The sequence below is a fragment of the Plutella xylostella genome, chromosome 17 (genome assembly GCF_932276165.1).
Source record: "Plutella xylostella chromosome 17, ilPluXylo3.1, whole genome shotgun sequence".
Taxonomy (NCBI): Eukaryota; Metazoa; Arthropoda; class Insecta; order Lepidoptera; family Plutellidae; genus Plutella; species Plutella xylostella.
In genome coordinates, this window is record NC_063997.1 from 995,058 (window position 1) to 1,013,283 (window position 18,226).

At 38.2% G+C, this 18,226-nt stretch overlaps 1 protein-coding gene across 1 annotated transcript; it reads left to right on the plus strand.

The window, feature by feature from the left end:
* Positions 1-6,107: 6,107 nt before the first annotated feature.
* LOC105389772 (NAD-dependent L-serine dehydrogenase) lies at positions 6,108-14,289 on the plus strand. Its single transcript, XM_038109041.2, has 6 exons — positions 6,108-6,323; positions 8,118-8,300; positions 8,613-8,730; positions 9,994-10,204; positions 12,269-12,425; positions 14,101-14,289. Exons 1-6 carry the CDS (start codon positions 6,177-6,179, stop codon positions 14,263-14,265), a joined length of 981 nt encoding a protein of 326 aa, XP_037964969.2. The 5' UTR covers positions 6,108-6,176; the 3' UTR covers positions 14,266-14,289.
* Positions 14,290-18,226: the final 3,937 nt, after the last annotated feature.

Below are 18,226 nucleotides of genomic sequence, written 5' to 3' on the forward strand. Positions count from 1 at the left end.
AAAGCTAGATATAGGAAAATACATAGCGACTTTGTTAAAAGATTTTTTCTATTTTCTACGGGCTAATCTATTTAAGATTGAACAAAAGAATGAATGAAAATGTACGATTTTTTTGGTTATTATTATTAATGAAAATTTTATTTTGATATAATTTTGTTCCTACTTTAGTAGCACACTGTAGAAGCTTGTATACAATATTAATTACTAGTTAGTTACCACATGGTATGAATTGCATTTGACTGCCTGCTACGGGCCGCTTGTAACTAACAGAACAGAGTGCCATACTACCAACGAGTCAATACCTCATTTATATTTCGAATACTGGCAGCATAGATAGTATTTCTAATAGTGAGCTAGTTATCTACTCTTTACCCTAAGTAACATAAAGTGTTCGAAATATGAATTCGGGGTGCATGTTTTTATCTTAAAATGTTTATTTTGTATATTTGGTTTGTCTCTGGTAGCACAGTTTTGCTTTTCGAGTCAATTATGGTGCGTTGCCCGTTGGTTCAGCTTGGGCGGAAACGGTGTCACTACCATGAGATGTCGTGTTTCCGCCATAGTTTTGTAAGTCTACTTTCGTGATGTAACGTGTATAACGTATAAATTATAAACGGTTGATGAATAGATCAAGTGTATGAGTTTACAATGAAAATATAATAAATGGAATAAAACTGATTGTTTTATTGTTGATTGCCCCGAAAGTTTCAATTATTGTTGGTATTTGCGTAATTTACGTAGACAGTGTTCTTAATGGACACCGCTGCCTGCTACCTAACTCTCAACTAGGAGTTGGTGGAGGCTATTAGCGTCGGAAAACTGTCCTGTAGTGAAACTTCAGTGCTCTACTTCATTTTCAAGAGTGACATTCCAATAAGTATAATAATAAATACCTCGCTGGTAAGTACAATTAGTCTATGGTACAGTAGGGTACCTACTGTACCACCGTTTTCACTAGAGTGTCCGTGTCGCCACGGAAGGTACTCCAGGTCCTAGTCTAGGCACCCTAGACGAGGCACATTGCGCTCTGACTGCGTGTGTAGGTAGTGTACGCCACCATAGAAAACAGAAGAATAGTGTAAACGCCAGCGATAAGTATAAATTCCACTGTAACAACGAAAATCTAATAAGTAGTTAGGTAGGTACTTACCTTTTTTCGTACGCAGAGGTAGGTTGTACTTGTTGTACTAACGAAAGCTTCGAAGATATCGCGGAAGGATGTAACACAATAGGTTAGTACATAAAGCATAAGACTTATTATATTATGTAACTAGATAGGTAGGTACCTACTTACTAAAGATGCATAGCATTAATACATGTTATAGGTAACATAAGTACCTAAGTATACTTCTTCGTGATTGATCTAGTGATTAGTTTAACAATATACATACAAACAAGATACATACACCCATAACTTTTAAGTTCAACCAAGGTTCAACCTAATGACAACCATTGTAGGTACCAATAAAGTCACAAAGTCAAAAATCTTCTAACCGAACTAATTCAAAATAAGGCCTTAGTGGTAGAAGTGATATGGCTTATTTATCGAGCCGTTTCTTTTGCACTGACGCTCCATCTAGTCTAGTTCGTATTAAAATACAGTTGCAATAGTGGATTAGAGCAAATACGACAGTTAATATTTGCAGCACTCACGGCAGACAGAGATCACAGAGAGTGCTGCTTCGTTAAGCAAATAAAATTAACTGCAAACAGGATACCTACCTGCCGGCTGCAGCGAACAAAAGAGTTAGTTCAGTTGTCGTTTGTCGCGAGTTAATCTGTCGGCATCAAGTATTCAGGGCGGGCCCCGGTGGGACGCGATTTGACTCGCGCTGCAGCAGTCAACAGCGGCGCAAGCCATACGCGTGAGGGGTTAAACAGTTCTTTATTTTATTTCATATAAGTGACTCACTAACAATAGCAAGTAAACAAAACAACCAACTGCGACATCCTGAAATCCTATCAATATAGGCTCCTATTCGATAGTAGGTACTTATACCAACCTTTAGACCTTTCGGCATGCATATAACATGTTAATAGCAGCCACTGGGTTTTTCAGGATGAAATTTTATCGTTGGACTATCAAAGGATATAATTAGGTATCCGTGTTTGTTGTGGATCCTTCTGCGACAGATCCAGGTTCTGCGACAGTGCTATACTTACCGTATGTTGAATATGTTACTTAGATGTGTGTGTATCAGTAGGTACCTAATGATAAAACACAAAGGTGTACCTAATCTACCGTCGCCAGCAACCAACAGCTTGCGCCACCGACCTCGCTACGCCATGCTTTTTTGAGCAAATCTCCACTTGTGAGAATTCCCGTCTGCGCTTGTTTGCTAAATTAGATTAGAAGGAGACACGTTCAGTAGTAATGCGCTATTCCGTTCGTATTTAGCGTCACAATCGCCTTAGCTCGAAGCGCATGGTTCCTGCTGGCATAGAGTTACATACAGGCTGCTGCATAACTATAATTTACTTATAAATACCTATTATATAGTAAGCCCAAAGAGGGTGAGGAGGGTGACTTAGCTCGGGACAACTTTTGTTCTACGAATTTTGTTAAGTCATGATTGGGCTAAGTACCTAATTAGCACTTTTGCAACACCCTGTTCAATAATCGTAGGTACCTAGTACCTAATATCCTCACTAATACCTACATACGTACGGTCCAGAAAACCCACCTGGATATAGGTGCAAATTTCGATAACTCGGCTTAGGACCATACATCATTAGACTTATGTTTCTATGTGGGTGAGTTTATCAGTAAATTATGTGGATAAATTTTTCAGAACCATGATTTTGACAGCAACTGTTTTAGTAAGTTTTTACATAATTATGTAAGTAAATTATAGATGAGCTAAACCACCCTTCATTTTTGTTTTAAAAGCAGTGTTTTATACTACCTAAAAATCAAAATAAATAGAATCCGCTTTGAACGTAACTATCAAACTTTAACCAAGTTTACATACCTAGCGTCGACCAACCAAAGGTACAGAAGCATCTACAAAACTTTTATATTATTTAGCAACTTGGTGCTAAGGAAATAGAACTTTAGTTACGTACCTACTTATAAATCTAATAAGTGCCAAATTCTCTATTCTCGATTAGAGCATAACCAGGGAGTAGTGGTTAACTTTTGACACATCTGTCATGAATTTTATATGGAGATGACGTTTAATTTATAAATCAATCCCTGTCGGTTAGATAACCGACGATGGAGAAATTGGCACTATTCTGATTATACCTGTCACGTTCAATATCTTAAAAAGCTAACAAACGAAGCTTTCAATAAACGATGCAACCATAAACCATACGCTGACGGTGGGCAGTAGGCCAGCATATGACATTGGAGTACTAGGCCCTTACGAAATATACTACAAACTTTATAGGTAATTAGGTAGGTATGCCTATTGCCTACCCAAGTTCCTACTTACAAATTTTTAAAGGCCTTGTAAGTTTAAATCGATACTTATTACTTATGTACAAAAGTTTATACTTACCTAGCTACTTATGAAGATGATTACTACTCGTATGCATTGTGTAGTTAACTCCTAAATATTTCTGTTTACTTATAATGAACAAAGTTTAATAGGGATCGAGTAAACCTCATCCCAAGTTGCTGATTATTTCATAGAATCTCAGACAACTCAGACTATTCTCAGGAACTTTCTAATTTTGAAATCCACAACTTAAGTAAAGTTAGAACTACTTACAGCTTTGTAATTCGTGGACCCACTCGGCCTGTGGTGGACCCGTCCAAGTGTGTGCCTACTAACACGCAGCGTGAGAACAACCGCTAGTCTATTCAAAAATCCAGTAAAACTTTTCGGAACACGTTTCAAAAGCACACAAATTTCTGAATTATAATATCCTATCCTATAGAGCACACAAAATTCTGAATTATCATATCTTATCCTATGCTACAGTCGGTCAATAGAGGATCCGCCCACCAAATTTCACTTATATTCACGAAATTTAAAACGTTCACGTTACCGCATTTAACTCGTTGGCTGAAAACGGTAGTCTTCAGTACCTACACACGTATTTTGAATCTTGTCTTCCAAAGTTTAAGATCTGTTTTGTAATGTTCGTGTTGAGCAGTTGTGGTGAGTGGTGCGGGGATGGGTAGAAATTGGAAGTCAGTGGCAAGTAATGGCCGCCCGTGACGCGAATGTCATTTCGGTACAACTTGTCGATACAGTTTGTACGGAGCTGAAGAAATATTTTATACTTTACTAACAACAAGAGGCGGTAATTTTATTTGGGAAAAAATGGGACGTGACTCGCCTTCCGACGTCTGCTTGGCTTCTCAGCAATTATTGTTGGTAGAAACTTAACGTAAGTTTTTTTAAGCTTGCGTGTCATTGCCCAATATTTTATTTTATTTCATAAGCATTTTGAAAATAATAGCTTTAATTAATTTATACCAAAAAAATTTAGAATACCATTCATTTTCAGCGGCATGCGAAAGGTCGCCGCGACGGGTAAATCACTGATAAAATTCATGCCAGTGTTTCAATCAAACAACGCGTTCCCTTGAATGATAAAATCTATTTCAAAAATCCTTATTTTAATAGCTTTAAAATAAATCGCGTGAAATAAAGCTGCTCGCATTGTTACCTAATTATGGATCGAACTTCACTTACAGGTAAGTTCGTTTGATCATAAATAAATAAATAAAATTAGAGGGCGCTGAAATGCGGCTAGCATTATATTGGGATTTTGGTGGCAAAAAATCGAATAAAGGACAATGGGAGCGGCCGAGGCTGTGTCATAATCATATTTTTCCCTTCACAAAGGAGTCTTACGTTAATGTGCCTAGATAATAAATGAAAGTCAGCCACATACCTACTGTGCCTTTTTGCCCAGCTTTTTCATACCTTTTCAGCCTTTTGCGTGATACGTCGTTTTTTGTCCGTCCATCTTTTTATTCTCATTCTCGGCACATTCCATTCTGTATGAATTAGTGGTGGATATTTCATGAAATCAGAGAGGGAATTCTTACTTTTGCCTAAAATGATTCTTTCAGAAATTCAACTCGGCAAGTACTTACTTATTTAATATTTAGTAAGTAAGTATGTACTTTATCGGGGTAACAAAAAAGGTAAAAGTTTGGAGAACGATCTGCTGAAATGTGAAAAGCAGTACCCAGCAGTCTAAATCAGGTTTTCCTGGAATGACAATCACAGTGATATAAAGCCACGCTATCAAGTATTTTTTCATAAATTCCTTTCAGCTACACTACCTATAGCATTAATAACTTTTACACGAGTGTATACTGTATAGGTAGTAGGTACCTATATGGTTAGTATATTGACCAACTTGTTTGTTTTTGTTTGTGACTTGATTTGGCAAAATTAATATAAGTAGGTATGGTTCGACACACCTGAAATAAAAATTATAAAAGTAGGTAAGTACCTTAGTGATTGTAGTTTCCTTCCATCTCCCTTGTTGACAACGAAACCGCATTTAAATTCAACTACTTACCTAGTAATCTGCGATTTAGCATAGGTATCTCTACTGCAAATATTTATTTTAATTTAAATCATGAAATGACTCTCGTTTATTGTGCAAACCTATACGACCTTTACGACCGCGCCCACTTCATACATAAAATATAAGTCGGTAGGTACATTCTGTCGCTAGGAAAGATAATGAACCAAAGTATATAAAAAATTAATTACCACCGAAAAGTTTATAGTTATGTAGGAATAGATAGGTACCTATGTTTATCTAAGGGTTTTTCCTTTTCCGACTCAGGATTATAATTAAGTACGCATGGTAATAAAATAGAATCGGTCAAAAGTCAGCATAAGTAGGTTTAAGTTAAGAAGATTACGAACATTATTTTTGGAGATGTTATATTGTACAAAACCATTTTCCAAAGTGCTAACTGAAAAAGTTGGCATAATGTCACAATTAATATCACAATATTCACAATAACAGATAAGGACTGACAGTGCGATTACTCTGAGCCTACATTAAAATGTTTGTTACCCACCGACCGCGTCAACAATCCTCTGATAACATTATCTCTCATGATATAACTGTTGCTTCACAAATAACAAACAGGTTCGAAATACACATGTGGACTCGTAATATCTTTAGAATATAAAACAGTCGAGTAGCGCGCGCGCCGGCCGGTAGACGTGTGTTTAAATAAAGAATTCAAAATGGCCGCCGTACGACCGATTCTCTCCAACCAGTACTTCTTGGTGACTTTCTGCAGGAGATCCTACAGCGCCAAGGCTGATAAGAATGTCGCCTTCTTGGGACTCGGCAATATGGGCGGCTTCATGGCTGCCAATCTAGTCAAAAAGGTAAGTGTTGGACGTAGGTACTTGGGACCAAAACATGTTTTCTACTTTTGGAATTTTGTCAACAATGTTAATAACTGGTAAGATTATTACCTAGGTACCTACTTACTTGTTTTTAATGGTAAACCCACTTTTATTTGCATTAGTGATATGATATCTTTCTGTTAAGGTGGTTTGGGTTATAAATAGGATAGGTTCCTTAGCTTGGGTTAATTTTTAATGTTAGGACTTGGTCAAGTTGAATCGTAAAGTATAGTTTGTCATACATCATAAGTATTTATAAGGCTTGACCATTCTTGACCTCTTATCATACTTTACACAAGTAGATCAATACACAAAAACAGTCAAGTTCGAGCTGAAACTTTGTCACAGTCATGTTGATAACGATTGGCAATAACCTTGACCACTGAACTTGACCGTAACAAACAGTAGGCACTGTTTTGATAGCGGAAAAGTAGGACTAGCTTTTACGAGTACTTCTTACTACCTTTGAGCCTATATCAATTTAGACAAAAAGCTACTGATGTCAATAAAGACATGAGATTCATGTAGAATGGCCTCAACCTTACCTACAAGATTAGCTGTGCAAATATTGGTTAATGCCATAATAGAACAGCCTGTATAACCCAGGACAAGGTACCAATTACACAAATCAGTGCGAAATAAATTTTCTATTCTTTTCCTAGGAGAATATCTAATGGCCCGTACATTTTAATTTAAAATGGCTTAAATTTATGCCAAAGTTATGTTAAAGTATGCAGATTGCCGCTGCTTATGTAAAAATGGAAGGTCACAAGTGTTTGGACTAAAAACGTTATTGGACCAAGCTACTTTCTCATTGATATGATAACTAAAACAGTTATATAATGGACAAACACTGTTCCCGACCATTTAAAGTTTTAACGGTTATTTCCAACTCATAAAAATGGAATTGGAGCAGCTTAAAATGTAGCTTACAGGGGTAAATTGAAAATGTTATCTAGCTGAAATTATTTCAGCATAAAATATACGTAGGTTGAATTCATAGATATTTAAGTCTATGTTCATATTGCATAGGCACATCATATTATACTGATCTTGCTTGTTAGATTCATGTAAATCTAGAGTAACCCTACTGCTTTAGTTTTTACCAACACGTCAAAACCAACCTTTCTCTACCTCAATACTCAATCTTGTATTGCATCCACAAGTTCTACACAGGTGTCCGTCCAATACATTAAATTATCAAATGATGATGGGCACCAAATGTATGGAAGTTGGGACCATCACCAATAGAAATGAGTGATACGTCGTTGAAAAGGTATTTTTTTGCAGAATATGAATAACGGAAGCCCTAGTCCTGATTTACTGTCCAATTAGAATAATCGTACCTTGAAGGTTTTTATATTTTATTTCTGTAATTTTAATGTTTTTGTTATTTTTTCACATTCATTTTTAATTTTTATAACAAAATGATCATCATTATAATATTATATTTGTTTATTATCTCAGTAAGTAAAACCAGTTGAAAGTAATTTCTCCCATTTTAATAATACGTGTTTACGTGTATTACGCCCTAACTGTCATCAGGCGAGAGAGTGCAATTCCATAGAAAAATACTTCCTTCCGACGAATATATTTCAAAATAGACAACTTATACGCATTTGTCGTCATAATATTTTTGCTCACTTGCAAAGAGCTATCCAACGATGTATGACAGTATGACTCATCCTATGTCCATAGGTCCCAAAACGCCCATTGTCATTAACAGACACCATCGGGCACAGCAAAATTCAAACTAACCCCAACCTTCCCCAGGGCTTCAACGTGACAGGCTACGACCCGTCCTCCGAGGCTCTGTCAGCGGCTGCCAAGCACGGCGTCACGGGCGCCTCGTCCATCGCCGCGGCGGTGGAGGCGGCCGACGTGGTGGTCTCCATCCTGCCGTCCAACCAGGTCGTGCTCGACGCGTATTTGGGCAAGGACGGCGTGGTCGCTCATGTGAGTATGGGGTGGAGGTTTTGAAAGCAGTTACTGGTTAAGTTATGCTGATCGAAGTTAAAAATGTTCTAAAACAAGTGTTTTGAATGGCTCTATTTGGGCTTGAGCGATTCGACTCGAATCGTTATACGATTACGACGCAATTTGAAATCTTTGCGGTGCGATGGCATGGCGCCGCTATTGCAGCGTACCTTGTGCTTCTCATGTGTCAAATCAAATGGATCCCAAATACATACGCCATACGCGAGTGCGTTTCACTAGAGTTTCATACTATAAACTCTCCTCTTCTGACCTCTGTTCTCCACTCGGCAGGCCAAGAAGGGTTCTCTGCTGATTGACTCCAGCACCGTCGCCCCCAGCGTGCCCAAGCAGATCCACCCCGTCGCCGCCGAGCACGGACACCAGTTCATCGACGCACCCGTCTCCGGAGGTACGGCATCATCATAAGCAGCAGCATATGGCATGCAATACCGGAATTCCGGGATCTCGTAATCACGGACGAAATTCAATACCGGTAGGTATTGAAACTTGAAATACCAGTATTGAGTCATAATACCGGAACTCAATACCAGTATTGAAAATAATTCCGGTATTGCATGTCCTACAGCAGCAGCAGCAGTAGTAGTATGACATTCGGAAGTGCACAAAGAGAGACTCCTTGCTTAATAAATAAATAAAATATATGACTATGAATGGAAGGTTCTATTAGGTTCTCACTATCCCAGAAATGTAAAAGTCTAACGATGGCTTTAGACCTTTAGAGGTTCTATAGCTTTATTCAGGCGTAATTTAAAAACATTTGTTAAGTATATGAATTCGCTGTCTTATGCAATCATACACTTATTCATATCATCATACGATTAGTGATGACTTTGGGAAAACCTTTTATGCAATCATACACATGTACGAGTAAATACAAAAATGTTTCAGGAGAGTTGTTATAATTATCTTTATTGTCAAGCATATCTAATCAGAAATAAACATAACTGAAACACATATTTAAATAATTTAAAATCTTCTCATTGAAAGAGAGAAGTTAAACGGAGATATTTTATCTGTTGCCGTGCAACCTTTTCAATGTCAGCGATTATTTACTTGAAACATTTTGGGGCACGTATTTTTCACGCCTATCTTGAGAAGTAATTCAGGTCATAAATAAGACTTTACTCTTTAGAGCTATGTCAAGACGAACTCGTATAAAAATACTGGTATTTATGAAAATAAAGAAATAAATTGCGTTAGGAACAGTTCTTCTGACCCGGGACAATAAATTTTATGAAGTACCTAGATCATTGAGGTCGTACTTGCCATATTATTGAGAAAGTTTGTACTTTTCCTGTGAGAATTAATTCAAAGGACTGCCTACTTTAATTATCCAGAATCAAACTACACTGTCGTAATCGTTTCGTTATTTTCCGACTTTATATTTATAGTATGAATAGGTATAGGGTTAAAAGAATATAAACACTTATGTTATGTATTTACCTCATCACTCCAAACCTTTTATCCAATGAAAGCCATTTATGGCACCCGGTAATCGTGCTATACTTTTATTTATATCTATGTTACACACACTCCTTAGATGCCTTTCTCATTTCTACCCACCTAACCCACCATCCTTTCCTCCACCAAGCTCGTTGTTATTTATGTTATTAATACCTACCTAACCACCGCCCCTTTATTCCCTCACCAGGAGTAATGGGCGCGCAGAACGCCACCCTGGCCTTCATGGCTGGCGGAGACAAGGCCCACTTCGACCGCTCGGCGCCGCTGCTGCAGGCCATGGGAGCCAAGCACTTCCACTGCGGAGCCGCCGGCGCCGGCCAGGTCGCCAAGCTGGCCAATAACATGCTGATGGGGATCACAGGGATGGCTACTGCTGAGTGCATGAATATGGGGATCAAGTGAGTTGGTTGAGTTGTTTTTAACTAGCTATTGTTTAACGTAGAAATGTAGGGATAAAAAGTAGCCTATGTGTTAATCTGGAGTGTCAGCTTTGTAAATACAACATTTTATCGAAATCAGATAGGAAGAAAATAGGTAGATTCAAGAAAAGGTACGACCGTGAAACTATTTTGCTGATTTTATGTTGTGGTGTTTAGTTAAAGAGGTTATTTAACTAAGGATTTGCTGAAATTTTTTATCTTATCATATCATGTACCAACTACGTTTTCGTCGTATAAAGTCGTCTTCGTATTATTAGGATACAATAAAACAATTTGTAAAGAAACATGCATACACAATATACAATTGCTTTATTATTCCAAAAGGAAGTTCTCAATATAAACATAACATCGTACGCGTTGGAAACCATATCGCCATGCGGGCTGAATAGATAGCAGCTCGGGGACTTCAATATACCTAGTCTAAAGGGTCAACACATCAATACACGATATTATTAATATTTGATAGGATGGAGTAGAGGTTAGGTCGAGCGGAAGAATGCAGGATCGATGTCCAGATGCATGATTCTGTAAAAAAAAACATCGTAAGCTCATCGATAAAGTGAATTTCTACCTACTGCATCCCCACATTATGACATTGTCATTGATGAGATTCAGCGATGAACTTGAAGCTGCTTGAAGACGGCAATAGAGCCATCCCCTATTGTCACAGTGCAAACACTGCAAAATGCTAATAAATTAAACCCTTTCCACCCTAAATAAATAGTGGCTATAGTTTTAGAGCCTACGTGGGATACATATTGCGGATTTCCAGGATTTTCGGATAAGCTCAGTTAAACATACATAGGAAATAACATTTCCTTTATTTGTTTCTGTAAGTCAAACCAAACTTTTAGGACTCGGAACATAATAGACCTTTCTGGTATTTGCTCAAGCGACTGACAACTGACCTTCCTAAACCGAGAACAAATGTTGTATTTTGTAACAAAACACGCCTTTTTGTTTGCGATGAGAAAGGCTAAAAACGGAACGTCAATGCTTTTACATCTTTCCGCATTATTATAAAAAAAAATATATATATTTCAAGTTAACTCAAAATCTTCTACTCGGGCCGTTGATACCGAAAAGGACTCATTTATAAACCGCACCACCTCAAATACCTATAGTTGACTTTACTCATAATCTCCCAAGTAGGTACCTATAGACAAATAAAATATTTTATTCATACTGGTGGTCGACAATAGAGACGTGTGGAGTATTAGGTAAACTCAAACTTGTTAAACTATTCAAGTTAACTTATAAGTATAGATACGTTGATATTCAAATAATATTTTTTTCTGAAATAAGATACAAATCTCTATTGAGATAAAATAAATTTCAATTTTTTGCTTTCAGTTCTTAAAATATGAAAGTATGAAACCATTATTAAATTCGTATAATTCATCCTCAATTTCTCATACCTGCTCATATTTTAACGAGACAAAATCTGAACATTATTATGATTTCTGCCCTCTTGTCGGGATCTCCAATTATAGTGAATTGGAAGCTTTTTGTGTTGTCAGGTAAAAAGGTTGTTCTAGATGTTCAGACATCTGTTTGCCAGAGAAAACCATATGTAGGTATGTCTGAATAAATAAAAGCGCTTCAATTGGATGATACCCTATTACAACACAAAATTATCATTTACGTATTGCACAATACAAAAAAAAATCCTCTTAGGTAATGTAAACTTATAATTAAATCACGACGACTAACCCATCTAAAGGTTGTCTGGTAGAGAATCCTATAAGCAATAACGTCAACTCTTTGTACTGTTTTATTTTTAAGTTTTGGTTTTTGTATTTTTTTCGTACTACTCGTGCGAATAAACTGTGCACCTGACTGACAAAAACCAGAGTCAGTCATAATAATATTAACTAGCTTTGGCGTACCCGGCGTTCCCTGGTTCTTGCAGGCCAGTTGTACAGTTAATTCGCACGAGTACTAAACAGTAACCACCCTCCCCCTGCTGTGTGTATTGTATACAATACATGATTATTTAAACCTCTCTCTCACCCTCTCCAGGATGGGTCTCGAGCCGAAGGTGCTCCTGGACGTGCTGAACAACTCCTCAGCCCGCTCATGGTCCACAGAGGTGTACTGCCCCGTGCCCGGGCTGGTGCCCACCGCGCCCTCCAGCCGGAACTACGACGGCGGGTTCAAGAACGAACTTATGGTTAAGGTGAGATGAAGATGGACATAAAGTGGAGGTCTTTACTGATGCAGGCGAGCAATGAAAAAAGATCCAGTCGAATAGCATCAAATTACAGCCGGAACAATGACGGCGGCGGCTTCAAGAATGTGCTTAAGATAAATAAAGGTGAGGCTGTCTTGTATGGAGCTAGATTCTTCGAGCTAGTATACATGAAGTAAGACTGAACTGAACGGCTAGATGGGGTGACGACTTGCACAAGGTGGTTGGCTATGATTGGATGCGGAAGGCTATACATCGCATCCAGTGGCAAGCTTTGCGAGAGGCCTACGTCCAGCAGTAGCCTATAGCTGATGATGATGATGAAGACTGAACAACTCCTCCGCTCGCTGGTGGTCCACCGAGGTGTACTGCCCCGTGCCCGGGCTGGTGCCCACCGCGCCCTCCAGCCGGAACTACGACGGCGGGTTCAAGAACGAACTCATGGTTAAGGTAAGATGAAGATGGAGATAAAGTAATATTTACTGATGCAAGCGAGCAATGAAAAAGATCCAGTGTCATAGCATCAAATTGCAGCCAGCAAATTGTACTATGACGGCGGCTTCAAGAACTAGCTTATGGTTAAGGTGAGGTTATTGAATATGGAGATTAACATAATCTGCAAGCGAGCAATGAAAAAGTTCCAGGTGAATGAACAAAATGAATACTGCTAAACGGAAAAGACTAACAGCGAATCAGGATATTACTAACTAAAAAGTCAAAAATGTTGATCAAATTCTAAACTAAATGTATAAAAAAATTGGGTTAATTTTATTGATGTCGGCATTTTATAAGTTGAACTTTTTCATTCCTCGTGAGTGTAGTATTCATGAAATAAGACTTTTAAGGAGGTGGTTTAAATGAATTATACTAGTGATGTAAGTACATGTTTGTCTTTTGTAGTATACTAGGTTCAACTCATAATTTATTCGATGGGATGCCTAAAATCTTCATTTCTGTCTATCTGATTTTAATTTGTATAGGTATAAAACCTCAATTTCTATTTGTAAGGGGCTCTATTCAAAATACAAAATTAAATGGATTATTCATTTATCTAACATCTGTAGATTCAGCCATATAAATATAAGTTTCAAACTCGACTGGAATGGATATCAATTAATACAAAGTAGAGACATCATTATTCATGATTTTCATATCTTAAAAGCAATCTCAGTTCTATTAATCATAATTTTCATTTTAATAACCTTTTGGGAAACTTTGCCTTTCTCCAGAGGGTACATAGCCTTGTCACATCAAACTTAACTTTCCTTTTAATTTTTTAACCGCCGAAATCCAATCAAAAGCCTTCGAGCTTATTTTTTTTTAGTACTTACTTAGAAAATAATTGTTGTTGTAAACCGTAGATAAATAATAACTCTAACAATAAGATTTTATTTTTTCATCTTTATCTCAAGACCCACCCCTTCTTTCCCACATTGCTCCCAGTTGCCGCTACACGGTTCATCACGGCGTAGGTAGATAAAAGTCACTATAATATCACGATTCGCCATGCATACGGCTTTGTGATTGGTGCAACGCGCATTAATCTACGACGTCGATAACGAACCCGTGTGACGACTGAACATTTTATTTTTTTAATCTGTATCCCGTTCCCCTATCGTTCCCAGAACTTCTACAGTAACTAATATAAATTTATCCTCCATAGGACTTGGAGCTAGCATCAGGCATGGCTCTGGGCGCGCGCTCGCCCATCCCGCTGGGCGCGGTGGCGACCCAGCTGTACCGCGTGGTGCAGAGCCGCGGCTACGGACACAAGGACTTCTCCTACGTCTACCAGCTGTTGAGGGAGGAGCTGCAGAACAAGAAGTGAAATAAATAACGTTATGGAAGGTTTTTTTGTGTTTCTTTTGGATCCTTAGCCGCGCGCGGACGCTTCGTAATTCCGGTATCGCCGTCGATAAACTCGTTTAATACGCGTTCCACCAATCACAGTATTTATTGTGAATCGCGATATAGTAACGTTTACCTAAGTTGATAACGGATCCATGCAGCGGCAGCCGATGTCGATGAAAATTGTATTTTATGCCTTACTAGGGTGAAAAGTACATTGTACCGAAGAAGTTTTGTATTGTAGGCTTGACATGACTGTTTCATTATTGCGCTATAGACATGTGAATTCTACGCATTGGGTAAACTAACTTGGGTTTCAGGAAAACCGCTTGCGGGTTTCAAATACAGAGCAATGACCCGTTTATTAACCGATATATTATCGCAATAATGGCTTAATTTTACGCTAACTAATCGCATCATGGTCGTCAAATCCCTGATTGAATACATCAGCACAAGCCGACACGAGCTCACCGCGACAGGTAGCAATTACTACTCAATGGGCTTTAGTTTATGGTACATAGTATACTATGACAGTACATAATCTTGGGGTCCTGTTCACTAAGGCCAAGTGCCACGTTTCTGCACCAGTCATAATCGGGACATGATGACGCTTGAGTTCCTCGAGTCTCTTTTATCTGAAGGCTTCGAGGAATCACCGTTAATAGTATGTAGGTATATAAAAAGCATTTAAAAAGTTATCCAATGCAGTCCAACTCAAACTGATGCGCCGTGCAGCTTTGGCTCGATATTGAGATAAGATAAGTTCTATCAAGACGGAATTGTCTTCAGTGATATAACTGCGGAAGTCCCCACCACCGTTGTCTTGAGTTTCAGTACTGTTGAATCCTATTTACTATAAGCTTAATCCCGATGCTCATGCTCTATTCAAGCGCCTGTCAAGAGGGTACTTATCTAATTGGAAATATTCAAACCGCAGATCTAAAGCGTCAGTCAGCTCGCCACCAGATTAAACATTTCGGAACACAAAAGCATTTTAATTAAGTAGATCCAAATGCAAAGGCGTAAGGTCGATTTTCACGTTTCTGAATAAATAATGAAGTCGGTATAGAATTTAAAAGCGGAGTGAATCCAACAAACTCTGCTCATTAGGGCAACATTGTTCTGGAGTAGTCGAGCAGGATTTATCTGTTAGTTTGGTGCTCAGGAGCTGCAGTATATTGTCTTATTTGAATAATGACTGGTGAGTGCAGCGTTGGACTATTAAAAGTTGTGAGTCTGAAAATTTGCCCGTTCATTTCGTGAAGGCGCTTCGTGAACAGTTCATTTGTGAACGAGTTGCGCATAATTTTTTGACGTGACAAAAGCTTTTCATCGCCCTCACTCACACCGCGCAGCCTCAAGAGCGAGCGAGCGCCCCGTGCTAGCCCTTCTGAAAGTTTTAATTTCAATAGGTATTCAGATACGGCTCATATAGGTACTATCAGAATGTTGCAATCGTGAAAACTAAACTACCACCTTAAATTGCCTGGGTTGCGCCACTGTTTACAGGCGTAAAGTTTTACAGATTCGGGCTTTAGCTGAGCCCCGTCTACACTCACTGCTAATCTGAGTAAATTCTCTCTTTTGTACAGACTATCATAATCCTCTTGAGCGAATGCCTTCATTTATTTCATTAATCAAGAAATAAACGGTGCTTTTCTCTCATCGGCCTTGTCCCTTATCTTTTGAAGTAATTTTGTTGCGGTAAGTTTGGGTATAAATTGTGTAAAGAGGTTTTAGGTTTTAGTTGGTTCTTGAATGTTTGGTTGGCTGAGGAATGTGGCTTATGATGAATAGGACCCGAGTCCACGTTGTTCTATGTGAACAGGTGATCCGTGAGGTACCTACGTCTTGGTCTAGCAGTTGATGCTTGTTGATTGATGATGAAAGTCATGAAAGGTAGGAAATCTTTTATGAAAAAACGTCTATATTTTTACTGAAGCAGATTAACTTATAGCATTATAAATTTAAAGGTAATATAAAAACCCATTTAAATAGTAGGTACGAGTATTTATGGCACGTAATTTTAAAGTATTATCTACGTTATCGTAACTTCTTTTGCATTATCATGATGATTTTGTGTTTTGAATTAAACGTAACAGTTCCATTGTACTCAGTAATACCTTCCACAGAAGGGTTATGAAGTAGGGAGGCCATGTTTTTAGAATTTCGTCGACGATTTAGAAATAATAATATAGAGAAGTATACTGGTGTAAAAAATATAGGTAGTTACATGAAAAATGGCAAATAGTACCTACAAAATTTCGAATCAGTCAATCCTTAAACTCTACTAAATAGTAAATACATTAAATATGTACGGTGGCCTACGCCTAAAAGATACAGGCGGAGTTTTAAAAATAGCGATGCCTGATGATGAAGGGACCAGCTACATCTGTTATAAATCCGGGGACGTGTTGTGTGTGATGTGTGTAGCAGTGGTGTTTATGTGGATGTGCTTGAGCAGCATGTGAGCTTGAGATCGCTTTTTTAAAAACTCCGCCTGTATACTTTTAGGCGCAGGCCACCGTACTTAACATAAAAGTCGCATAACTGTTGAACGGCTAAGCCGATTTCGATAAAATATGGCTAAGAATAAACACACATTAGCCATGACAAAAAAAAAAAAAAACGGTACAGCCGTTTGGAAGCTACGCTACCACAGACAGATAAACAGACACGTAAAACTTATAACACCCCTTTTTGCGTCGGGGGTTAAAAAGGAAAGCCGGGGTCGTGTAGTATGGACCCTTCGCCACTGACGGCACAGTCCTGTGGACGCGCAGGGCTAAGATAAAACATTAACAATGTCTGACAACAGAAAGGCTCTATTGTAAGCAGCGGACCCCCCCCCTCCCCTCCCCAACCCCGCTAATTAAGGTGAAACCGCAGACGATACAAAAGCGATTTCAGGGAATGAGAATATAGGCACAGTATTCGCATTTTAAACCTTTGTTTCCCACTGGAGAAAATTTGTGTACGAGGGATGTGATTTTAATTTATACTTACATCCGGAATAATCAAGTTCCTAAAGGTTATTAATACAAAAAGGCAATAAGCAGTATGCAGCCAGACATATTTTATATAAATATTCAGAACTGTAAATTAATGAAAGTAAACAGTTTACAACTGTTCAACCTGAACAGTTACAGACAGTGGTTACTACTGAGTGTACTGTGTACTATATTATACAGTTCTACAGGGTGTACAAAAAATGGGTACGCCAAAAGTGGGTAATTCAGAGGGTCATTCACCACAACTTTTGAAATTTCACAGAGTAGAACTTTTTTTTCAAGAATTTCCTTAATTCGTAGAACAAAAGTTGTTGAAAATGACGAGCTATGCACCCCCTTTTGGGCTTACTGTACCAATACTTTGCAACACCCTGTATAATTCCGTGCATCGAAACTTTACCCTTCCACAGGAATGATACAATATAGAGCTGTACAACAAAGTTTAGTAATATCAAACTCATGTAAAGTCACGCACAGGTATTGAACTGGAGTACTAAGCTTTGAAACTTCGTAAGTACCTTCATAGAGAGTTATGTACTTACCTATGTATGTAGGTATGTACCTAAGTACCTCTATAGATAGAGTGTTTAGCTGAACATCCATTCATCCAGCAGTACTAAACCAAATAACATGCATGTAATTCAATGCTTTAAGGCCACATCAAGTAGGTAGGTACTGTGCGCTGGTATATAATATATAACCGTATTAGGGAAATTGTACTAATCAAGTACTGCGCAAATTTATCTTAATTTATCGTTGCATTGTTAGAGATTCAGGGAAGTCCCGGAACCATGCTTTGTGCCCGGAACCTTCAATGTGTTATTACGACATACGACATTCGGTATTATAATTAAAGCTTTCCACGAACACCTATAAATAGAACAATATCCTTGGTTTATTTATAACTATGGCTGAGAATCAGTCAGATAA